At 48.4% G+C, this 25,108-nt stretch overlaps 1 protein-coding gene across 1 annotated transcript in view; it reads left to right on the top strand.

Moving 5' to 3' along the window:
• The first annotated feature begins 13,859 nt into the window (after positions 1–13,859).
• SNX30 (sorting nexin family member 30) overlaps positions 13,860–25,108 on the top strand; it is a 107,678-nt gene continuing 96,429 nt past the window's right edge. The window contains exon 1 of the mRNA XM_059411039.1: positions 13,860–14,099. Within this exon, the coding sequence (XP_059267022.1) occupies positions 13,944–14,099 (156 nt within the window). The 5' untranslated portion in view covers positions 13,860–13,943. The remainder of the gene's footprint in view (positions 14,100–25,108) is intronic.

The raw sequence follows: 25,108 nt of genomic DNA, 5'->3' as shown, positions 1-25,108 counted from the left end.
GGTTCTGGGATCGAGCCCCACATCGGGCTCTCTGGTCAGCGGAGAGCCTGCTTCCCCCTCTCTCTCTGTCTGACTCTCTGCCTACTTGTGATCTCCATCAGATAAATAAATAAAATCTTAAAAAAAAAAAAAGAATTGGCAATTTCAGTTGTCTCCTTGCCAGAGAGTATATTTCCTCCACACTGAAATTAAGAAAAAAAAAAAAACAAAAAACTAAGAACTACAATCACTAGAGAAAATTTAGTTTGTCTAATTCGACATCAACTGTTGTTAAATCAATTAAACAAGAAGTCTATTAGACTGGGGTAGCTCTAATGTGATTTAAGCCTGTGCATGCTTCAGGGTAATGAAATTGAAACCTCAGGACAACCAATCACAAAGAACCGTCTAAACTTTAAACTATAGCCAGTCAATAATTTCCCTGCTTGGCTTCTGTCTTTCCTTTATAAAAGTTTCTCCTCAGCTCCTGTTGGTGGAGTCACAGTTTGGCTCTGTTCCCAATTTGAATTTTTTGCTCAAACTCTTCAATTTTTAAGCATGTCTGGGTTTATCTATTAAACCCTGTCGATGGTACACAATTCATGTGAAAGTTCTTATTTATCTCGAGGTGCCTGGGTGGCTCAGTGGGTTAAAGCCTCTGCCTTCGGCTCAGGTCATGATCCCAGCGTCGTGGGATTGAGCCCCACATCAGGCTCTCTGCTCCATGGGAAGTCTGCTTCCTCCTCTCTCTCTGCCTTGCCTCTCTGCCTACTTGTGATCTCTCTCTGTCAAATAAATAAATAAAATCTAAAAAAAAAAAATCTTATTTATCTCATAATGTAAATAATTATTTTGCTGCTATGAAGGCAAGGATAAGTTTATGAGCTATGTGTGTGTATCTATTTTATTGCTCATATCAAATATCCACAGACTCCCAGACGTGAAAATTACTAAAGTTAGTTTTCTTTGCTATTTAGCCAACCTTCAGTCATTTCAAAGCCATAGATTTATATGCATTTATTAGCTTGGTTAATAATTTATAAATATTTAGACACATGGGGCCTGCAATTGTGCCGTGGGCCTGGGCCTCCCAAATGCTCAGATGTGCCTGACCAGGCACAAATTTGCATGTGTTACATTTGTCACTGACATAAGGAAATTAAAGTTGAAATATCTGGTAGTTTCTCAATCTTAAGTATCAATGTGGGAACTGATATCTATTTCATTACTCAGCTAAACAATGGTCACCTAGATAATTCAGAATACGCTCTTATATTTTATACATATATAGTATTCAGGATATTAAAAAAAAAACTTTTAAGATCATCAAAATGAGATGCTGAGAACATACCAGTTCCGGTTAAATTTGACATTACATATACAGTTAGTAGCAAAGAGATACATATGTCTGAAGTGTTAAAAGAAATTCTAGGGGCGCCTGGGTTGCTCAGTCAGTTGAGCATCTGCCTTTAGGTCAGGTCATGATCCTGGGGTCCTGGGATCGAGTCCTGCATTGGGCTCCCTGCTCAGCAGGAAGCCTGCTTCTCTCTCTCCCACTTCCCCTGCTTGTGTTTTCGCGGTCTCTCTTTCTCTGTCAAATAAATAATCTTTAAAAAAATTCTAATAAGTAAAATAAAAATTTTCTCTAAAATTGGAAATGCCTCTGTAGAGTACATCAGATTATACAATATGGATTCAGTCTTGCTGGTTAACACATGTCCCAAGATGCATCTGGTAAAAGTGAGGATAGAACAGAGTACGTCATGAAGTGGAGGAGAGGGGTGGGGCCTAGCTATAAGGTGGAGGTCTGGGGCTGTGCCTGAATTTATCTTTGTTGCTGCTGTGTAGCATAAAAATATAATTTGAAATAGAAAGTGATACCAGGTTGGGGGGGCCTGGGTGGCTCAGTCAGTTAAGCATCCGACTCTTGATCTCTGCTCAGGTCTTGATCTAAGGGTAGTGCGCTCAAGCTCCACATTGGGCTTCATGCTGGGCATGCAGCTTACTTTAAAAAAAAAAAAAAAAAAAGTAATACCTGCAGCACCTGGTGGGCTGAGTCGGTAGAGCATGCGACTCTTGATCTTGGGGTTGTAAGTTTGAGCCCCATGGTGGGTGTGGAGATTACTTAAAATTAAAAAAAAAAGTGATACCTGTCATAAGAGATTTTTTTTTAAGTCCTGTTAATTGGGTATAATGGAGATATCTTAAAATTCTTGTAGTTATATAACTTTAGGAGTAGAGAAAGGTTAAGTAAAAGGTTGACTTATACAGAGAATATTGCTTAGCCTTGGAAAAGAAGTAGAAAGTATTGTAAATATGTTTAACTCAGATATTTCATGCTTTGATTTAAAAATTGCTCCTTATTAGAATTTTTAAATTGCAAAGGAAATAAATGCTTTTTGTAATTTGTAAAGGGAAACAATATGAAGTTCTAGAAAGAAAATGTGAATCTGGTCTACTCTTGCCCTGCTGCACCCTCACCGCAAGATAAAAACCTTAACCGTCTGGTGCATATCCTCTCATATTTTTTTGTTATTCTCATATAAACCTATACACACATACATTCATATATGTATATATACATAACATTCATATATAGTGATCCCACTATCCATGTTATTTTACCACTTACTTTTTAAAATTTAATGTATCATAGACCTTTTTTAAAAGATTTTATTTGAGAGAGGAAGCATGAGAGCCTCTGGAGAGGGGGAGGAGTAGAGGGAGAAGCAGACTGCCCACCTAGCAGGGATCCGACTGCGGGACTCGATCCAGGACCCTGGGATCGTGACCTGAGCCAAAGGCAGAGGCTTACTCACTGAGCGACCCAGGAGCCCCTATCATAGACCTTCTGATACATAAAACTTTAATTTTTTATTACTGCATAATATAGTGTGATTGTACTGTAATTTGTTCAACCTTTCCCCTACTGATGTATATGTTGTATATGTATATGTATGTGTATATGTTTCCCCTACTGATGTATATGATGTATAGGTTGCTTCCACTCTCTGTGTCTCAGCAAACAGTGCTGCAGTAAACATCTTTGCACATAATATCCTTAGGGACTAGTGCTTTTATTTTGGTAGCAAAACTGGTTGTGCCGACACTGAGGGCACCTAGTTGGCTCCCTGTACCCTTACTAGCAGTGGACACGGAGGCAGATTTCACACGGAGCTTGTTTCAGGGCTCTCTGCTTCAACAGGTGCCCCTACACTGCTACACCCCCCCCCCCCCCCCCCCAGGCCTTGAGAAGCTTAGCGATGTGCTCACAGGGGTCTGTATTTTTGTGATACTTGAAAAAGTAGGTTCCTTTATCCACAACCATTTAAGACAACTGTGCCTTTTCACTCCAAGTTTCTCTCCCTTCACACTTTCCCTTGGGTTGTATGGCCTTGGAGTGGCTTGTAGAAAATTCTTCTCCTCATCCAAGTTATAGAATTCTAAGCAAGTGTTTCTCTTCCACCAGGGATACCCTCAGTAAAGCGGAATGTACAATTATAAACTCACCTGGGACTCACCTGAAACACAGTAATTCCTGTCTGTAGGTTAAAACTCTGTAACAGTACTACAAACAGCAGGTGTGTTTGATGGTAAGCCATGTATTTTACGCCTGTCAGTGTATCAGGTTGGATCTTAGCATATTATCAACAATGAATTTGGGGTTGAAGAAACTTTTCTAAATTATCAGTAATAAAAATGCAAATTTCAAACAGCCCTGCTAGAGGAAAGGCTTCAATATCTTTCTGTTCTTTCTGTAGAAAACAGTGCTATAAAATAGTTGTCTTACAAAAAAGTGCTTAAGAATTATGCATCCAAAGACTATGAAAAATAGTATTGTAGGGGTGCCTGGATGGCTTAGCCAGTTAGCTTCCATTCTTGACTTTGGCTCAGGTCATGACCTCGGGATCATGATCCGAGCCAAAGGCAGTTGTCCAACCAACTGAGCCACCCAGGCATCCCTAACTATCTACATTCTTTTGTCCATTAAAAAAAATTTTTTTTAAGTACTCCAGGGGCACCTGGGTGGCTCACTCAGTCAGTTGAGCATCTGACTCTTGATTTCAGCTCAGGTCATGATCTCAGAGTCCTGAGAGTGAGCACCACCTCCACCTTCGGCTCTGTGCTGATCATGGAGCCTGTTTAAGATTATCAATCCCTGTCTCCCTCTGCCCTTCCCTTCCCCCATCCTGTCCCCCCCAAAAGTAAGCTAGCTCTATGTCCAATGTAAGGCTTGAACTCATGACCCCCGATATTAAGAGTCACACACACTACAGACTGAGCCAGCTAGGCACCCCTCTTTTGTCCATTTTTTTAATTGTTTCTTATTAATTTCTAGGAGCTGCATTCAAGGATATTTGTTACAGATCATTTTCTCTAGATTATCCTTTGTCTTTTTTTGGTAACAGCTTTAGAGAAATCTAATTCATATACTATACAACTCACCCATTGATTGATTAATATTCTCTTTTCTCAGCTTTACTGAGGTATAAGTGACAAAAATTGTGTATATTTAAGGGGTGCCTGGGTGGCTCAGTCAGTTGAGTACCTGACTTTTGGTTTGGGCTTGGATCATGATCGATTGCACTGGGCTCTGCACACAGCAGGGTCTCTGCTCAGGGTTCTCTCCCTCTGCCCCTCCCCTGACTCTCATGTGTGTGTGTTCTCTAAAATAAGTAAATAAATCTAAAAAAAATTGCATATACTTAAGGTGTTCAATGTGCATACATTGTGATTATCACCATCAAGCTAATTAACATATCCATGACTTCACCCATTTGAAGTATACAATTCAGTGGTTCTTTCCATGTCCACAGGGGTGTGCAACCAGCTCCAAAATCAATTTTAAAACATTTAACCACCCCCAAAAGAAATCCTGTATTCTTTACCAACCCCTCTCCATCACAATTTATCTTTTGACATACAGTATTTTTAGTATCAAATTTTCTTAATTTTCTTATAGTCAAATATGCACAAGTTTCCAGTTTACTGTGTGGCTTAAGGTCTCTACTCTCTCTAATGTTCTTAAACATTCTGCTATTTTATTTTATTTTTTACTATTTTATTTTTACATTTATGTCTTCACTTCATCTGGAATGTATTCTCAGTCTTTTCCTTGTCTTGTTGACTTATTTTTGGGAAGGGATTAGTGTATCTAATGGGAGAGAAGTTTCTCTTTCAACAGGCTTGGAGGGAAGATAAACCCTGGAGGGCCAGGAACAAAGAGCAAGAGCACAGACGAAGAACATTCCCAAGAGGTGAAATCTTGATCATCCCATGTGTGGTTGCTTAGGGGAGAGCATGGCGCTCGTGTGATGGACCACGTAAATTTGTCTTTCAAATAAAGAGTTGAAAATGGGGTCCTAACCACAAAGGTCAGAAAGGAGCCAAACTGCACTTAGCAGTGTGTTTCCAGAGAGTACAGGATTGAGTGGCAGGGGGTAGTGGAGGGGGGGTGGTGGGTAAGAAGGAGTAACCAGGGTAAAGAAACCTGACAAACACTACTTGGGCCAGGTCATCAAGGTTAACATCATGGTGACAAATCATGTTGACAGTGTGTACCTTTGGTATGTTATGATGAGATCAGGACTTTACTTTTGTGGTCTTCCTCCCCCAAAACCCATCATCTCAGTCTAACCACGAGAAAAACAACAGACAAACCCAAATTGAGGGGCATTCTATAAAATGCCTGGTTGATATTTTTCAAAACCAGCAAGGGCATCATAAATAAGGAAAGTCTGAGAAACTGCCACAAACCAGAAGAGGCTAAGAGACATGACTACAAAATGTAATGAGATGTTCTGGTTAAGATTCTGTAACAGAAAAAGAACACTAAGGAAAGAACTAACACAATCCAATAACATATACCATTTACTTAGTTAATAGCAATATGCCAAGGTTTCCTTCTGACAAATGTATCGCAATGATATAAAGCGTTAACAATAGAAGACACTGGGTGAGGAATATGTGGAAACTCTCCTACTGTCTTTGCAACTGTTCTGTAAACCTAAAAGTATTCTAATTTTTAAAAAATTAAAATGGAGGGGGAACTATTTTTGCTAGCCACATCCTTCCTGAAGGAGTATATCTAGGCCAAGAAAGCATCCTGCTTTCCCAAAGAGTCGGTGCCTCTAGAAGCTAGTGCTTAATTTGAACAAATTTTGTGGGTGAGTCAGAAGCGAACTTTGAAACGTCATTTCTTTTGTTCAGATTCTCCACGCAGCTCAGAGAGGCCTCCCAGGACAGCTGATTCTGGTTGGTCTGGCCACTCCAGGCTTTCCATCCCAGCGAGTTCAATGGGTTACAATGATATCCCTTATTCTCTCCTGCCCCAAGATGCTGCTCAAGACCTCCAGGAGGGTTATTGTTCTTGGTTCTTGAACCCTGGTTCTCTTCTTCACCATTGACAATTGCTTTTACCACCCCCGCCTCTTGCTTTAGGGACCAATTCAGACCCCTTACCCGGGCTTTTCTATCTTGGCTTCTCATTTTACTCACCTCAGCACAGGTTCAGGACTTCTGTCTGAAGTTGTGGGTTAGAGATAGTCCTTGTATCACCTTTCCCAGCCCAACTAGCTTAAGGCCCCCTGGGTGTCAGCCGGAAGAGTGGACACTGTAGCCTCTCTTGCCCATATGATAGAAAACCATCAGCAGCGATTTTATCAAATATGAAAGTCATCCTCTCTACTCCAGGAAAATTATAGGAGCTGTCCAGATGAGAGTAGCTTAAAAAATACTATTCTATTAGTAATTATGTTAATATATCAAATTATGATTTTTTTAATGAAGAGAGCAGAGGCGTGATTTAGTTTCTGGTATTGCCTTAAAGTTTCCTGATCCCCAGACAGCACTGGCCACGTACCCCTATATTAACTTTCTAGGGTGTTCTGGGTAGTGCTGGTGCTGATGGGAGACTGAAATCCAGAGCAGACCTTTACCCTCAGACTGTACAGAAATCTCGTGTTCAAAGTGAAGCTACAGCTCTGCTCTCATTTCACTGTTAAATTACTTTACCTGTAGCATCAATAACCTCCTAAGAGGCAACTCTGAGGGACTGGATGTGTGGCTTTTCCTGGGAAGAACTTGGGTTGGCTTTGACTTGCTGACGAGACGCAAATGAATGAGTGGATTGGGAAGACTGATGACCTCACAGGGATACTGACTTAGAGTAGACAAGATACAACACACTCACTGGAAATTGGAAGTTGAATGAAACTTCATCCTAGGGTAGGGCAGTGTGGTTTAAGAAATCATTCAAAGGTCTGGGTTTGATTTTGGAAAAAGTGAGCACGTCAACAAGATAAAACTTCTAGAAGCTTCCATGTATTGCCCTCAACTCAAAGGGTACTGTCCCAGTAAACAGTGGGAACCAGACTAATGGGTGTGTGGTGAGCACGGCTTCCTGAATCTGCTGTTCTCTTCATGAGTCAGTGGTGACAGGGGGTTGCCTGCCACATCACAAGAGGCCCCAAATGGGAAGACCACGCCTCCTGCTCTGCCAGTCAGAGAACCTGCCATATCTACATGATCATTACCTTATCTTGATGGCCATGTGGGGGAAGCCCTGCCTTTAGCAAGTCATCTCACCTGGGCCAACCGTGTGGGTGCTGAGTGTAATTTCTTGGCTATGCCCCCGCACCATCTTGCTAGGCTGCCCAAAGGTCCTGCAGAAAGATGAGGCCTCCTGTCTGCAGACTCCTTCCTCTGTGTAACAAGGACGAGACTGTGGGCCTGCATGTGCCTTTATCACCTGGGTCACAAAGCACAGGAGGACCTGGGAGGAGCAGGCCTGGCTAGACTTATCACAGTGGCAATCCTGGGCCAAGGGTCTGGGAAGAGCTGGTGGAATTCTGAGGCTTTGGGAAAGCCCAGGACCTCTGCCTTTGGAAGCCAGAAACTCTCTACTCCTCTTCTGTTTTACAGTGTTTTCTGCTTGAGAGAGCAGTGTTTCTCAACCTTTTTTCCTCATGACTGCCCTTAAGGGGGAAAAATGAAATCAGTTTCCATTTGCCTAAACACAAAAAATTATATATTAAGGAATAAAATGTTGCTGGGTTCACTTTGGAGATAGATCCATAAACCACTGTAATCTCTAAGACTTGTTTCCCCTTCTGTGACCCCAAGAACTAGTTTTTACGCCTTTTGAGGACAGTATTGCCCCCTTTGAGAATGCATGCCACGGAGGGACGTTGCTGCCCACAGGAGGGGCCTCTCTTCTGAGACCCTCTCCTGCCTGCTCGATTGCCTCTCCTCCGGAATCCCTCCGGATGAGTTCAGCTGCATGTCCCAGGGATCCCAGTTCAACTGCCTGCCACCCGAGGGAGGTTGACTTTTTACTGAAGAAGTCTGGCTCCAGGCGCCACGGCTCAGGGATGCCCGAGTAGTGGGGATGTCCCTGCTCATGGCCACAAGATGGCTGTAGCAGCTCCGGGCATGCCGCCCTCACAAGCCTGTGTGCGGAGGGAGGAAGGGAAACAGGGCAACCAGCAGGCAACTGGTAGGTAAATAGCAGCTGCTGACTCCACTCTTTTTTCTTCCTTCGGTCCTCGTTCCTTTACCTTTTACTTAAACTAGCATTGCCCAAGCCCATATGTGAAGCACTGGGCGTCCAAATGGACGGAAGCACTTAACAGTAGGACAGGCTGATTGCCCTTGAACAGGTTACTTAATATATCTGGGCCTCAACTTCCTCATTTATGAAGCGAGGGGCATAGACTCATTGCCTTTTTTAAATACATTACTTGGACTGAATAGTGCATACTTGGACTGAAGCCTAACATAAAGGCTTACAAATCCTGAATGCATTGTGTGAACCAGCTCCCAGGTCAAGAAACAACATTATCAGTCCTCCAGAAACCCCCGTGAAGGTCGCACTATTCTGACTTCTACGACTGCACTTCAGTTGTGCCTGGTTTTGAACTTCAGACAACTGGCAGTCATAAAGTTGATGCTCTTTCTTTTTTTTAAGTAGGCTCCATGCCCAGCGTGGAACCCAACACAGGGCTTGAACTCATGAGCCTGAGATCAAGACCTGAGCTGAGATCAAGAGTGGGACGCTGGACTGACTGAGCCACCCAGGCACCCCGAGTAGACACTCTTTTGTATCTTTTTTTTTTTTTTTAAAGATTGTATTTATTTATTTGATTGATAGGCTTCTTTCATTCAGCATTGTGTATGTGAGGGGCACCTGGATGGCTCCGTAAGTAAAACATTAGCTCTGGATCTCGGGGTCATGAGTTTAGTGCCTCCCCAAACTCTTCCCCGCCGCCCCCCTTCCCCACCTTAGGCATAGGGATATATATATATATTTTAATTTCTTTTTAGCATAACAGAATTCATTGTTTTTGCATCCAGTGCCCTCCTTAATACCCTCCATCTGGCTTCCCCAACCTCCCACCCCCCACCCCTTCAAAACCCTCAGATTGTTTTTCAGAGTCCATAGTCTCTCATGGTTTACCTCCCCTCCCAATTTCCCTCAACTCCCATCTCCTCTCCATCTCCCTAAGGCATAGGGATTTTTAAAAAAAAATATTTTATTTATTTGACAGAGAACTAGAGAAAGAGCACAAGTAAGTAGAGCAGCAGGCAGAGGGAGAGAGAGAAGCAGGCTCTCCGCTGAGCAGGGACCCCGATGCGGGGCTCCATCCCAGGACCCTGGAATCGTGACCCGAGCCGAAGGCAGCCGCTTAACCAACTGAGCCACCCAGGCGCCTCGTCATAGGGATTTTTTAAAAACCTGTGTTCGAGAGATTCACTCACCATTCCGTTCCTCCACTGTCCTTGCCCTCTAACATTCTCTCGAGTGACTATACCACTGTTGACAGGTAAATTGTTTTTAGTGTCGGCTCTTCCAAAGAGCGCCGCTGTGGAAAGTCTCAAATCCATCTTTTGATGAATACACACACGCATTTCTGTTGTGTTCTGGGAGTGGAACTCCTGGGTCATAGGATGTCTGGGTGTTTACCTTCTAGATGGCCTTTTAAGGGGCATGCCCGGTGATGAAACCAAAAACTATCCTGGAGTACACAGTCAGAAAATAGGTTTTTCTTCCTTTCAGGGCTAATGAGACTCAATGCCAGGACTGGTCAGTTCGGTTTCTTCTCCAGCTTACACTGTCTCCATAGAAGCTTACGCAATCCCCGCCCCCCAGAGCCTGCTTGTGAAGAAGGCCGGGTAGCAGGTACTGCTTGTGAAGGTGGTGGATGACATTGTTAGGGTCGGATGAAGTCCAGTTCCTCGGAGTTTGCAGGCCCATTCAGAGAACTTTGCGGGGGCGGGGGGCACTGAAAAATACCCACTTCATGGGGAGGCATGTCACAGAGCTATGAAATCAATCTGTCAACAGATGGTTTTGTTCATCTACGCTCTTCTCCCCAGTTTTAAGTGCCTGGTAGATGCTCCAGGAAAGGAACCATAGACGGTTAGGGCAGAAGGTCCCTGTGATAGAATTTTGTAAGAGAAATTTGTTTTTTAAACTTTTCAGCAAACAGGAAATTTCTCCAAAGCAAGCATTTTAAGAATGCTGTTTGCCAAAGGTGGTTTGGAATGTCATCTTACGGTTTAGAGCGAGGGGTGGAGCTCAGAGAGTGTCTCTGGGAGTACAGCGTATAGACCAGTATCCGCATCACCCCGGGGTTTGTGGAAAAATGTCGATTCCAGGCTGGGCCTGGAATCTCTTGGGTGGGGTCCAAAAATTTGCCTTTTGACAAATTCACAGGTGGATCTGAGGCACGGACTTCACAGTCTGTGTCGCATTATCCACTGCCAGAGGGTCTGTATGCTTTTGAGGCCAGGAGTTTTGATATGGAAGTATAAAGTGATCCTATCACTACCCACAAGCCTCTCTCCTATTCTGGGGCAAGGTCCAATTTCTTGTTTGCAAAACTCTTCAGATCCTGGCCTCAAGTGGACCTGCTGGCCCTCGCTTTTTCCTGGGACATCACTGGCTGAATTAAACTGTCCACACAATTTTGCCTGTGTTGGCGATGGTGTCTTCTCAGTGGCCCCTCTTGTTTGAGACAGCCTTCTGTGGCTTTCTACATGTCACTCTGAAAGCTCTTTGAAAACCTCCTTTGTCCTCCTCAGCCGTCCACTTCAGAAGTGGTGGTGTTATTCTGAGGCAGGCTTTGGGATGCCATATAAAATAAAGCTACGATTGTATTAAAAAACCAGGAGAGGATAAGCAGCTAACACAAACATGAATAAGGCCTAAGCACATGCTGTACCAGGGGAGAGAAAGAGGGAACGCTTTGTTGGGACTCTGCTTTGTTTCTGAGGTCCGCAGTCTGGGTGCTCATGGAAAGCCCACCCCATCCTGTGTTCTTAGGTCCTGGTGGCATCTTCCCGGTATCCCCAGGCACATCTCATCCAGTTCATTCTTCCTCACAGCTCAGCCCTAGAGATCCAAGCTTCCCTCCAGAAATTCCGACAAACACTACAACCTTCTTGTCAGATATACAAACTTCACGTTTCTTCCTTCCTACCATGTTGCTCTGAAAACTTTCAGTGGAGCCATAGTTACATACTCTAGGACACTTAACGTTATTTCAGGGACAATTTCCCACCACAAGGAACACTGAAATACAACAGGAAGTGGTGAGTGTGAGTAGGCAGTCCTGGGCTAAATTTGAATGGTGGAAACTTCATACCAAAATGTTTTCCATAGAAGTTCACTTTCTTCAGTTTTGATGACTACCCACTGGATCGTTGTGGCCAGATGCCACTGACCAACCAGGAAACGGGGAAAATAAATGAATAAACTCTTTCATATGGCCTTTTAGGAACTCTGGTTTTCTGGGGGCTGTTTGTTTTTGGTAGGAGCAGAGAAAAATGGCCCAAGTCTGACCCAAACAAATAGAGGAGTTTGGAGTGTAGTACATTCAGTTATGAACACTCTAGGATTATCATTTTATAACCACAGCAGAGAAAACCTGATGGAGAGGAAGGGAATGAACATTTAGGGAATGTCTCTTCTACACGAGCATTTTGCTCCTTAATTACTGAAAATGCTGTTCCACAACCACCACCAATGCAGCTGTTATTACCTGTTCCCTCCTCCTTTCTAGGTTAGGAAATGGGTTCGTGAAGGTTAGATAACTTGCTCATGGTCACACACTTGTAGTGACTGGCAGCAGTCCAAATGTGGCTCTCTTTTCACTCTTCCCTGGTGACCTGAGGAGAAAGCTGAGTGGAGTCTTCATAAAGTAAGCTGTTAGGTTAAAGTGGCCAGCTTGTTAAAATAAGTAGCACTATCCAGTAAGAGACACCTGTGTTATCCATCTATAGAACACTGATTCTCCTTATAGCCATGCTATTTATTTTGATGCTAATTAGAACAGTTCATAGGGTCCGTGGTAGTCTTAAGCAACCCTTGAATATAAAAGTTTTAATTTTACCCACCTCTAGGAGACCAGACTTTGACATTCTTGTGAGGTAGACAGAGGCAGCATTTAAAATAGTTGCCAGTGCCCTCTGAATCCTGATTTCCCCTACCAAGGCAGACCCACGTCCGGGAGAGAGAAGATGATTACTTGAGGACTAAGGCCCAGCGAATTACACCGGGGAAATAAGGTAAGGTAACCTCAGTGGGTCTCTGAGTGATATTTTGGATCAGGTTCAACTCTCTGCATTCTCCTCCTGCTGAAGTATAACTTGTTTTGTCCATAAAGATGTGGCGGAGAACACGGTGAATTCCAACTTCAAAATTTGTCAGGTGTAACTGGACAGACCTAAAGAGGTTGGAAATCGACAGGAAAATTACACCCTCACAGTGAGCCACCCTGCCCTAGAAGCCATTCTTTCTTGTGTGGACTGATGCCCTCTACTGACCTGGTCCTAAGAAAAAAAGCTGGAGAACCAGGTAAGGTGGGAAAAGGAGGTGAATTGCCACCCCCAAGAGGTCACGTAACGCCTTGACTATCTCCACTCTAACAAATATGAGAATTCAGCTCAGCCAAAGGCCTGGAAAGGAAGCACAGACGCAGGAAAAATACAGCTCTCCCAAAGGGCAGCAGGGTGAAGGTGTGAGTTTGAATCATACATCATGTGTAGCGCTCCCTGTCTTTTCTGAGGCTCATGAGGTTAGCCTTACACACAGCGGGCTCCACTGCAGAAGCAAGATGGCCTGGGAATCTCGGAGCGCCTGGGAAGAAACCTCTCCCTGCCTCCTTGAATTCCGTTCTAGGTTCCCCACCCCATGTCCCCCAGCTCTTCTGCGTCTCAGAGGCTTTTATGCCATTCTTATAATGCGCGGCGCAAATCCTTCCATTCTGGGTTATCTTCGAGGCCAGAAGATCCCGACTCACGTGCGGGCCCCAAAGCCCCCATGCCCGCGCGTGGCGGCCGCGGACGCCTCGGTAAACGCAGGTGGAATGGAACAGGATGCTCCAACGTCTTTTTCTACCACTGATTTCCGTTAAACATTTGCCTGGGGACGACGCGCGGCGCCCCCCAGGGCGGCCTCTCGCAGGCAAGGCCGGCCACGCGGAGGACAGCGGCCGAGGGCTCCGCGCGCACTTCCTGCGGGGCGGCGGGCGGGGGCGGGGCTTCGGGCGCGCCTCCCCGTCCCCCTCCCCTCCCGCCTCCTCCCCCCTCGGGGGCCGGCCGAGGCGCCGCGGGGGCGGGGCCGCCAGCGGGCTGGGCGGCGTGGCGGAGCGGGCTGGGCGCCCCGGGCCGAGGTGCGAGCGAACCGCGGCGGGCTCGGGCGCGGAGAGGGGGTACGCGGTGCGGAGCAGCCCAGCCCCGCACAGCCCAGCGCAGCCCAGCGCAGCCCAGCGCAGCCCGGCCCGGCCCGGCCCTGTGCGGCCAGAGACAAGCCAGCGGGTGGCGGCGGCGGCTCCCCGCCCGGCCGGTGCAGGGCCTCCGACCGACCGCGGCCGAGCGGGGCCTGGGCGCGGGCGCTGGGGGAGCCCGCCGCGGCGGGCACTAGAGGAAGCGGCGGCGGCGCGTCCCGAGCCGTGCGCGCCATGTCGGGCGGGCCCCCCAAGGGCCTGCCGTCCACCGGGCCCCACTCCCTGCTCGACATGCCGCACCCGCTGGCCGGCTCCAGCAGCGAGGAGGCCGTGGGCGGCGACAGCACGCCCAGCCCGGACCTGCTGATGGCCCGCAGCTTCGGCGACAAGGTGGGGCGCACGGGGCTGGGGACCGGGAGGCGCATTACGCTCTCGCGGGGGATGGTGGACCCGCAGCTCCCTCTGGGCGCCGGGCCGCGCCCACCCTGGCGCCCCTACCCGGGGGCGAGCGTGCCCTGGGCTCCAGCGCCTTTGAAAAAGCGTCCCTCCCTGCCGCCCCCGCGGGGTCGTAGCGGCGCGGAGAGCGGCGGGAGGGGGCGGGCATGCCTGGCTCTGACGGGGCGCGGGCGCCAGTGACAGCTGGTGGGGAGGGGTCCTGCCCGCGTGTTGGGGCCGCTGGCGGGTGTGCGGTGCCCTGCGCCTGTGTCCTGGGATGGGGGGGTCCCAGGTTCCTCCAGGAGCATCCCCGAAGGCTGAGCTGCTGGGTAACTTGTAGCTCTCCACTTTGCTGGGACTGCAAAGGAGCAAGAGTTAATGGTTTTCCGTGGTAGGACTGGCAGCCTTGGTGTTACTGCCAGTCATTTAACCCACGCTCTGTCATGTGGGGAGTGATCTTTGTTTAGGTTTGCTGTGTGCCCTGTGGAGTCACCTGACTCAGACCCCAGCCGGCGAGGGGAGAGTCTTGCTGTGGTTTTCCGTCTGGGGCTTGGTTCACCTCTGACGGCCCTCCACACTGGTTAGCTTTGGCAGAGGCCCCTTTTGTGGTTGATGGGAAGAAAGCTCGCCCTTTGACCTTCTTTGTGCCGGAGGAGGCTCCTGATTTTCTTAGAGCAGCATAATTCTGGTGATGCTTTGAGAGACCGCAGAGTCCCGCGAAGGGTTAAGGGGCGGCATTCCTCCCCTCCCCCCATTTCAGCTGTGACCAGAGCTTGAGCTGTGATTCTGTCAGCCCTGCTGTGGCCACCTACTCACTAATTGCAGAAATTAGAATTGGTCTTAACACTTGTGATCAGGATTCCCTCTTCCTGGTAAAATACTAAATGAATTTCTCCTAATCCCAATGTTAAATGGGATTGGACGACCTAATTCTTTACCCCATAGATTGGAGGGCATGTGGTACAGTAAAAATGAGTGTATTAGGGCACAGAGGACTCAAGATAGATATGGAGGGGAACTTGGTGTACCTTAAAGAGTTTATGAAAGCCAGGAGTGAAGAGTAGAGCAAAAGGACTTAAAAAGCGAGTGAAACCAATGGATTGGGCAGTTTGAGGTCGGTGTGTTGGTGCTTGTGATTATTTCTCTTTATTTTATAGATGATACACTTTATGAAGGGTTGTGTTGCTTGGAAATACCTTGTACATATTTGGCATTCAATAAGCAGTGAGTGACTGGATAAATAATTTGTTGCTTTCTTCTAGACTGAGAAATTGTTCCTACAGGCATGTAGGGCAGGGACTGAAGTTGAACCTTCTGATTTCCTTCTCAGGATAGTGAATTTATTACCTATGGCTGTGTAACAAATTACTCCAAAATTTAGTACTGAAAATAGTGTGTGGGGATCAGTAGTGTCATCTAGGAGCAGCTAGGCTGGGTGGTTCTGTCCTCAGGTCTCTACTGAGGTGGCAGTCAAGGTGTTGACCAGAGCTTGGGTCATCTGAAGGCTGGGTTTGGGGAGGATTTGCTTCCAAGCTCGCTCACTCGGCTGTTGGCAGGCTTTAGCTCCTCTTTATTGGGCTGCTTGACATGACAGCTAGCTTTCCCCCAGAACAAGTGGTCCAAGAGAGCAAGAGATCCCAGGACTCAAGCTATACTCTTGTATAAGCTAATTTTGGAAGCGACATAATTCTGCCATATTCTGTTTGTCACACAGACCAATGCTAGTACAAAGTGGGAAGAGGGTATGAATACCAGGTGGTATAAATATGGGAGCCATCTTGAATGCTGGTTGCCGCCGATGGCTATTTAATTATTTATTTATTAAAAAGATTTTATTTATTTATATGACAGAGAGAGAGCTCACAAGTAGGCTGAGAGGCAGGCAGAGAGAGAGAGGGAAGCAGGCTTCCCGTTGAGCAGAGAGCCCGATGCGGGGCTCAATCCTAGGACCCTGAGATCATGACCTGAGCCGAAGGCAGTGGCTTAATCCACTGAGCCACCCAGGCGCCCCTATTTTATTTATTTTTTTAAAAATTTGTATTTATTATTAATATTATTATTGCTACTGTTACCCTTATTTTTAGTAATTGCTATACCCAGTGTGGGGCTCAAGTCATGATGCTGAGATCAGGAGTCATATGCTCTTCTGACTGAGCCAGCCAGGTGTCCCCAATGATTTACACATTGGCTTAATGATCCATTCTTGGCAGATAGCTGTCTCAGAAATATGGGCATTTTCCTAATAAATACTGGCAGGACAAATGCCTTGTACCACTAAGAGCTTGTCGGTGGGCGGGAAGTCAGGCCCAGGTCTAATTACTGCTGGCTTTCTTTACAGGGACAGTCATGTGAGAAAGACCATCTTGAAGCTGTTATTATTAATTATTGAATATTTAATAAGTCTCCTTGCAGCTGTAAGAAGCATCAAAATGACATCACTCCCAAGGGCCTGATTTATAGTAAGCCACTTTTCCTTAGAGGTTAAATAATGTAATTTCTTTCCCTGACTGGAAGTAACATTTTCCTTGAATCTTGGCATGCACGTGTGTTCTAGTGACTGTGGGGAAATTTCTGTAGAGAGAAGCTAGCATTCAACTGAGGTGAGTCAGGACCAGTAGAAGGAAGCCTTCACTTTGGCCTCTTTCTCTTGCCCCGGAGCATGGGGGTCATTGGAGGACAGGTAGGAAAGCTGAGTGCTTGTGATCTGTCTTTGAAAAGAAACCTGTTTTCTCGTCTTTTTGGACAATGGAGTTGTGACCCTGGATGCCTGGTTCAGAGTCTGTTCTGGGCTTGGAGAATGAGGGTTTGACAGGCTGCTCATGGCACAGGGTTGTTGTATTATACGGAGGGGAATTGCTTTCTGTGGACCCAGGATGTTGCCAAGAATGGGGAAGCCTCATGGTTTTGTCCGGCAGACACTTCTGGGTGGTGTCTGTGATGCTTGTGGGAGATGGAAACAACAACCAAATATGATGGCTTTTCATCCACTAACTTCTAAAATCATTCAGACCTTGGAGTCATGGGAGAATCCTTCCGATCTTCCAAGGCTTGCTAGGACTAATTCTTTCCATGCCTCACCAGGCCCTCTATCACTACATCCTTCATCTTCACCTAAAATGTAAATAAACCACTTGGCCTGACTCTTGTCTCTCTTTCATCTGCAAACCACTCTGGGCTACTTCTCCCCCGGCTCAGCCTCCAAGCTTCTGTGTCCCTCCCAACACAGAGCCCACTCTAGGCCCAGCTGTGGTTAACACACCTTCCCACATCCTCAACCTCTCCACTCAACTCTTCCACCTACTTCCTTTGTCCTTTTCAGTGATGGCTCCTCCCAGAGTCTTCGGAGTGGAGGTGTCTTTCCGTCCCCTACTCCGCTTATATCAGGATCAGGAGATGGGGGTTGGTGTTCCCTTCTCCCCACTGCCCTTTACAAGCCAAGCTCTTCTCCCCGGAGGCCCATGTCATTTTATTGGTCAGTCACTTATTTGAGGGCCTACCAGGAGACAGGCACTGTTCCAGGAACTTGAGCGGAGTCAGCCAGTTGAAGACCCCTGCCCTCACTGGGTACTTGTCAATGAGTATGTCCTATGTTATGTAATACATGCTATGGGAGGGAGAAGAAGTAGGTTGGGCAGGGGGTTCACGATTACTGGCTGTGGGAGGAAGATTTGGATAGGCCTTCCTGAGAACTGGAGATTTTAGAGACGTGGAGGAGGTGAGGGAGGGAGTTAGCAAGTGGATGTCTGGAGGAGTGTCCAGCTGGAGGCTCACAGGCATCTGCCTGGTGTGTTGTGGAAGAGCCCAGAGGCCACCGTGGCTGGGGCAGAGTGGACAATGGAGAGTTGTTGACGTACAGCAGAGAGGGGAGGGTCAGACCATGGAGGGTCGCGTAGGGCACCCTGAGAATGTTGGCCTTTGCTTTGAGGCCACATTCAGGGTCTTGAGTGGAAGGAGGACTTGATCTGACTTACATATTGAAAAAGGTCATGCAGGCTGTTGAATTGAGAGCCCTTTATTTGGCTATTGCGCTGAAATTCATTTCCTTTTAGTTAAAAGGCCATAAACCAAATGCAGACTGGCAAAAGAAAAAAAAAAATCTTTGAAAAGCCCCAGATAGTTTGGCTGGGGCTAGGAGTGGCTGGAGCTAGGTATTCAAATGATATCGGAAATCTGTCACTCTCCGTCTCTTGGCTCTGCTTTCTTCTGTGTTAGTTTTATTCTCAGGCTAGCAAAGGGATATGTTCTACAAATAAGCCTCACAATTTCAGCAGAAAGAGAGTACCTCTTTCCTGATAGCCCCAGCCAAAGCCCTGGGCTGGTGTCTCGGGAGCCTCAATTGGGTCAGGCACTGGAACCAAGCTTTGTTAACTGATTGCCCAGACCTGACGCAGATCCTTATCTTTGGAGGTGGAGAAAGGAAGTGTTTTGTAGGTCTGTGCATTTGAATGGTGAAATGTACATATAAAGTACATAAAATGTTTAAAGGATAAAATGTATCTATACAGTTTAAAGAACAAAAAATACTCCTGTTCCTCCTATCTCCCAGCTTGAGAGAATATTGTTAGTATCTTAGGAGCCCTGTGTGAGCTGGGGGAGGATGGAGGTGGTTTCCAAAGCAGAATCAGGACGCTGCTAATAGAAGGAGGAATGAACGAATGGGGGACAAGCAGAAACAAATGTCCATTTTACAGGACTTCCATGACTTTTTCCATTCCCTGTTGTTTCTAACTCATTAAAATCTCTAGACCTTGGGGAGCCTAAGTGGCTCAGATGGTTAAGCCTCTGCCTTCGGCTCAGGTCCTGAGCCCAGGGTCCTGGGATTGAGCCCCGCGTCGGGCTCCCTGCTCCATGGGGAGGCTGCTTCTCCTCCGCCTCTCTTTCAAATAAATAAATAAAAATAATAATAAAAAAAATCCCTAGCCCTCAACTCACTGTCTTCTCAAATAATACCCTCCCCTCAAGAGACCCTGTTCAGGGAGCCTGCTTCCCCTCCTCTCTCTCTACCTCCCTCTCTGCCTGCTTGTGATCTCTGCCTGTCAATTAAATAAATATTAAAAAAAAAAAAAGACCCTGTTCAAACCTTCAAAACTATTGGTTCCTTGACTTTATTTCCACACACCTTGACCTCTTTTTCAGTTCAGTTGCCCTCTGCCGGCCACACCCTTGCGTTCGAATACCCGGAATGGTTTGGGCTTTGAGTCAGTGCCATGAGACACCATCTTCTCGTGCCTTCCCCGCTCCCAGTCAGCAAGGACCGACTGCACCTGTTCGCTGACTGCTTCCGCTCGCCTCGCTCCTGCCCGGTGCACCGCTCCTCTCGCCGCCTGCCGGGTCCCGGCCTCCATTCCCTTGCTCTCCTTCCTCTACACCCACCCTGGATCATTCCGCGGGTTCAGGTCTTTTGCCTACACCTGGGGTGCGAACACAGCCTGCGAATCGCTGCCGGGGTCAGTTCATGGGAACCAACCCCAGCTGGGGCCCCAGCGGTGCTGGGCACTCCGTCCCTTCCACAGAGGCCCCGGACCCGAAGCTTCTCTCTGTCGCTCACACCTTCCGTCCTTCTCCTCCGCCCTCCTGTTCTGCTGAAGAGAAGACAGACGGGATTCTAGGCCTCTCCGCGACCGCGTGGCCCGCCCTGTCTGGCCTCTCAGAGACCTTTGCTCTGTTCGTCACCCTCATTCGTTCCTGTGTCCTCACTGGCGGAGGAGTGAAGGAAACTCTGCTGTGAGGCTTTCTTCTTCCCCCTCAGGACCTCTTTTGTGACTCCTCCCAGTGCAACTTTTTGAAGGCATGGTGGGCCCTTCTTGTCTTCCTCGCTCAGGCCTCAGCCCACTGCTGTCTGGTTTCTGACTTTACTCGTGACTTCCTTCTTGCAAAATCCAGTAGCCACTTCACCGTCCTGGGCTAGCCTGACCTCCTCTTCCTCCAGCCCTTGATGCTGTCGAGCACCCTCCTTCTGGAAGCACTTTCTGCTTCCAGGCGCCGGAGCCTGGCTGGCTGTGTTTGAATCCCAGCGCTGCCTACCTACAGGCTTTGCGACAGCAAATTATTTAACCTCTCTGAGCCTCAGTTTCCTCATCTGTAAAGAGGAAACAGGAGCAGCTCTGGCACGGGGTCAACCTGAGGCTGTGGGGAGTCTGCACTTAGAGTAGTGCCTGATACGTGGGGAGCCTTTAATAAATGGGAGGTGGTGACGGCGGTTACTCCTAGGGGCTGTACTCTTCATATCTCCTTTGGCATTTCTGCCTGTTCTTTGTCTACGTCTGTATCAGTCGTGGGCCCGTCAGGGTGAAAAACCTCTGAGGTATCTCAAACCGAAAGGCTGTAATGCAGGGAGTTAGTTACATAGGCAATGGAAGGCACGAGAAATCAAGCAGAAGATGGTGAGATTAACAGAGCAGCAACAGCAGGAAACTGCTGTCACCCTCAGGGCCGGAGGGTCAGCAAGACGAGGTGATGTTACAACCCTTCTGAGCTTCCGTTGGAACTAGAAGCATGGCAGGGCGGCTCCACAAGGGTGGGTCTCCTGAGGAGGAGAGGCCAGGAGAGGAAGCAGCTGCTGCCGGGGATGCTCTTTGAACCAGAGCAGAAGACTTCGGGCAGAGACAGAAGCTCCCCGGCTCCTCTGCTCATCCTGTCTTCTGGTCTTTCATCAGCATCTTCCGTTGGCCAAAATAGCTTCCTTGGAGGACGTGTGACTCTAGGAGAGCCTAACAGTCTTCGTTAGATTTGCTCGGATGGCCGCTGGGGGAAGGGTGTCTCTTCCTGTAAGATTGTGCACCTGTGTTTGCTGCGACGTGGAGAGGGGCTCACGAAGAGGCCGGAGAGGAGAGGAGAGCCGGGAGAGAAAGGGGGGGGGGGGGGCAGGCCCCGTGGCTCCCTCGAATCCTGGACCCGCCTGTGCCGGTGATGTCCGAAGCCAGCGCTGCTGCTTAGTTACAGGAGGTTGTGAATTCCCTTTTACTGACATTCTTTTCAGTTGGGTTTTGTCACTTGACACTTAAAAAAATATATATTGACTGAGAGATAAGTTGACCTTAAAAGGTGAAGTGAGAGTTGAGTTTTACTTTGGGACTGTGTTGAAGAGGGGGGCTTCGTTCCTGTCGGTCAGCGACACTGTCGGGGCGCACGTCTGCAGCCAGCTGAGGCGGCGGAGGGGGTGTTTTCACCAGTCCTGGAAGTCTGAGGGGCCTTTCAGGTGCGAGGCGGGGAAAGCACCACAGGCTGAGGGAGAAGCCTGAGCACAGCTCCCGAGATGGGAAAGGCCTGTGCCCGCTGGAGTGGGATCGAGTGGAGTCATGTGTTGGGGTGGGTTTTGAGGGCCTGGGGGTGGGGATTAGTGAGGAGCAGGCAGCCCCCAGACTGCTTTGAGCGCGCTGACACGGAGGTCAGCTCTTGTTCTTCAGGCAGGAGTCGGCCCTCGAGGGGTTCGGAGGGGCGGATGGCACGGTCTGCGCTGGGGACATTGGAGGCTGGCAGTGACGAGCCCCGAGGCAGGTGTTGGCCTGGCTTCTGCTGGAGCGGTGGCCTGCAGGACGGAAGATGAGAAAATGTCACGATGCCTCGTTTTGGTAGAGCGGGGACACCTGGCCGCCCTCACGCAGTGCGTGCGCGAGCACGAAGACCATTAGGGTGCAGTTTGAGGACAGGAGTCAGGACGGAGGGGTCTGAGCCCCACCTTCAGAAGCCTCCTCAGAGTTCAAGGCTTAGCCCAGAAGCCGCTCCCAGGAAGCTCTTCCTCAGCATACGGTCGCCTAACCCCGGGAGCTCCAGCCCGAGGAGGGGGCGGCCGACATGGCGACATGGCGGTTGCTGAGGTGTGGTCCCTGAGGTGCGAGCTGACAAGCGCGTGGGAAGCAGGGGTGTGGCACTGGTCACAGGCCGGAGGGAAGAACAGGGTTGAGGGAAGACGTTTAGCATTGGGGAGTCTTGAGTTTTAGTGGAGGTTACAGGGAAGCGGACAGATGTTTTGCGGGAAAACGCAGGACAGCGCGGCAGAGGCGCACCGGCTGGTGTGTGAGGGACTCGTGTTGTTTATGAGGCATGGGGGGTTTCATGTGGTCTCGCGTCGCTCACCCCACAGAATTCCTCTCTTTGGCCGCCACAGCAGCAGTTGGGCGGCTGTCGTGTGTGTTTGTGTGTGTGTGTGTGGCTGGCAGGAGGGTGTGCGGACTGGGGCCGGAGGGCTGTGAGGAGGGGCGGCGTCTCAGGACTCCTGCTGGAGCGAAGGCCCCAAGGCGAAAAAACACACCTTGTGCCTGGGGAGCAGAGAGCAGGCACCTTGAAAACCTTTCTGTCCCGAGCAATCCCTCGTAGGCCTGGCTCTGCTGGATGCTGAGGGCACTGAGGAAGATTAAAATAAAAAGGAACCCCTTCAGGAGGTCTTTGGTCTCGTGGAGACATGGCAAAAAGATGGTTCCAGTAGAATGTGAAAAATGTGAACCGTATCTACTAGCTCTGGGGCCTTGGGCAGGTTTCCTAACCTCTGTGTCCCCACACCTAAATGCTGGGTTAACTTTACGGGCCATTCCGCAGTAACAGCGTGGGGCAGACAGACGGTCAGTGCTGTGCAAATGCGGGTGTTTGTATGGCCTGGGACGCCGACCCTGAGAGAGAGTTTAACCGCTAGGAGTTTGCTGGAGGGATGAAGGGAAGTGAGGCAGGCAAGGGAAGGCACCAGAAAAAGATAAGTCACCGAACCAGTTTCCGCCCCTCGGAGCCTGTGCAGAACACACACCTGGGTTGTCCACACCCGGGGTGAGGCGGGAGTCTTCGAACGGCAGCCTTTATCGGCCACTGGTTGCGTACTCCATGGATGGCATGTTGGCCATTGAATCCGCGAGCATTTTCTGGTCTGTCCATGGGTGGGCAACGCGGGGGAAGCAGTCAGACCAGGAAGTGCAGGCGCTGGCAGCTGGAAGTCAGGCCAGTGGGCCCTGAGGTGGTCAGGGCGAGGGGACACGGGCGGGCGCCGGCTGTCTCCGCCACAGTTATTATGAGAGTGAGGTACCGGGATAGAAGTAGGGAGTGACCCTGCTTAGGAGAACGGTGGCTTTTCCCAAGGAAATGATGTTTGAGGTGGAGAATGGAGAAGTAGACGTTTTACAAATGGACAGAGTGAAGAAAAGTCACGGGAGCAGAAAAACCAGCACGTGCCGAAGCTGGGCGGTATCTGGTCGCAGGAATGGCCCAGGCAGGGCAGCTGAGTCATGCAGAGGGAGGTAGTGGGCAGGTGGAGGTCTGGATTGGCAGACGGCGAGGGCTCTGTGCTACATGATTGGGAGGCCAGTTGGATTTCAAGCAGGGAAGGTGCAGGGCCGTACTTGTTAGGTCACCGGGACTGAGCCCCTAGCTGGGACAGGGCGGGTGGAATCAAGAGGCCAGGAGTCCAGGGAGAAGACTGTTGGAGCAGAAGGTTGCAGTTTTAGTGGAGTTTTGAATCCCTGTCTTCAGGGAGTGGGGTGCTCTGGAGTTTTGTTTGCAAATGATAGAAATCAGGCTCTCACTAACTTAAGCAAAGAAGGGCGAACCCATCAACAGGCTACCTTGAACCCTTGATTGAGCTGGAAGCAGGGGTCTGAATGTTCCTGCAGGTCAGTTTCATGCTCCAGAGCAGTTTTATCAGTGAGGGAGGGAGCGGGCAGCTGGCAGGTCCTAGCCCTCCCATTTTACAGCCCTGCCTCCGGAGAGGGAGTAAATCTCTTACACAGGGAGGAATCTCGGGGAGCCGGGGCTCGGGTCCTGTACCCCACCTGAGACCAGTCAACTGGGCCCAGAGGTTCAACCATGGCTTGGGGGTGGCTGGGGAGGGAGTCTGAAAGAGTAGGTCAGCCCTCCTTCCAGCTTCAGGGTTCTGGAGCAGCTCTGAGCTGTGTGTGTTAGGCAAACAGTAAGAGATTACTTGCAAGGGAGACTCTTGGGTCACAGGTTTTAGTGACTGGCTGAATCATCATGGCAAGAATAAAACAAATTTTGGGAGAAACAGGTCAAAAATTAAACTATAGATTTTTAAAGACTTTTAATTTTTTATTTTATTTTTATTTTTAAATTATTTATTTATTTTAGAAAGAGAACATGCAGGCAGAGGAAGGGGCAGAAGGAGAGCGAGAATCTCAAACAGACTCCCTCCCCACTGAGCACGGAGCTGACTTGGGGCTTGATCTCATAACCCTGAGGTCACAACCTGGGCCAAAACCAAGAGTCCAATGCTTAGCCGACTGTGCCACCCAGGTGCCTCAGGCGTAGTTGCCTTTTAAAAGAAAAATTGAGATATAAATCACATACCATCAAATCCACTTTTTTTAAATTTTAAAGATTTTATTTATTTATTTACACAGAGAGAGAGAGAGATCACAAGTAGGCAGAACAGCAGGCAGAGAGAGAGAGAGAGAGAGAGGGGGAAGCAGGCTCCCTTCTGTGCAGAGAGCCCAACGTGGGGCTCGATCCCAGGACCCTGAGATCATAACCTGAGCCGAAGGCAGAGGCCTAACCCGCTGAGCCACCCAGGTGCCCCTCAAATCCACTTTTTAAAAGCATATAGTGTGTGCGGTTTTAATTTATTCACAAGGTTGTGCAACTGTCACCAGTTTCCAGGTCTAGAATGTTCATCACCCCAAAGATAACTCATCCTACCCATTAGCAGACACCCCCCCCCAACACCTGGTAACCACCATTCTATTTTCTGTCTTTATAAATATGATACTTCTCCTTTAGATACCTTATATAAATAGAATCGTATAGTATTTGTCTCTGTAACTGTCTTCTTTTCTTAGAATAATGACCTCAGGGCTCATCCATATTGTAGCATGTGAGAGGATTTTCTTCTTTTTAAAGACTGAATAATATTCCATTGTATGGATAGATCATATTTTCTTTATCCATTCATCTTCTGGTGGACATTAAGTTTGCTTCTACCTTTTAGCTATTGTATATAATGCTTCATGGATGTACAGATACGTCTTTTG

Source organism: Mustela nigripes, chromosome 9 (genome assembly GCF_022355385.1).
Source record: "Mustela nigripes isolate SB6536 chromosome 9, MUSNIG.SB6536, whole genome shotgun sequence".
NCBI lineage: Eukaryota > Metazoa > Chordata > Mammalia > Carnivora > Mustelidae > Mustela > Mustela nigripes.
This window is presented reverse-complemented; position numbering and strand designations above follow the sequence as displayed.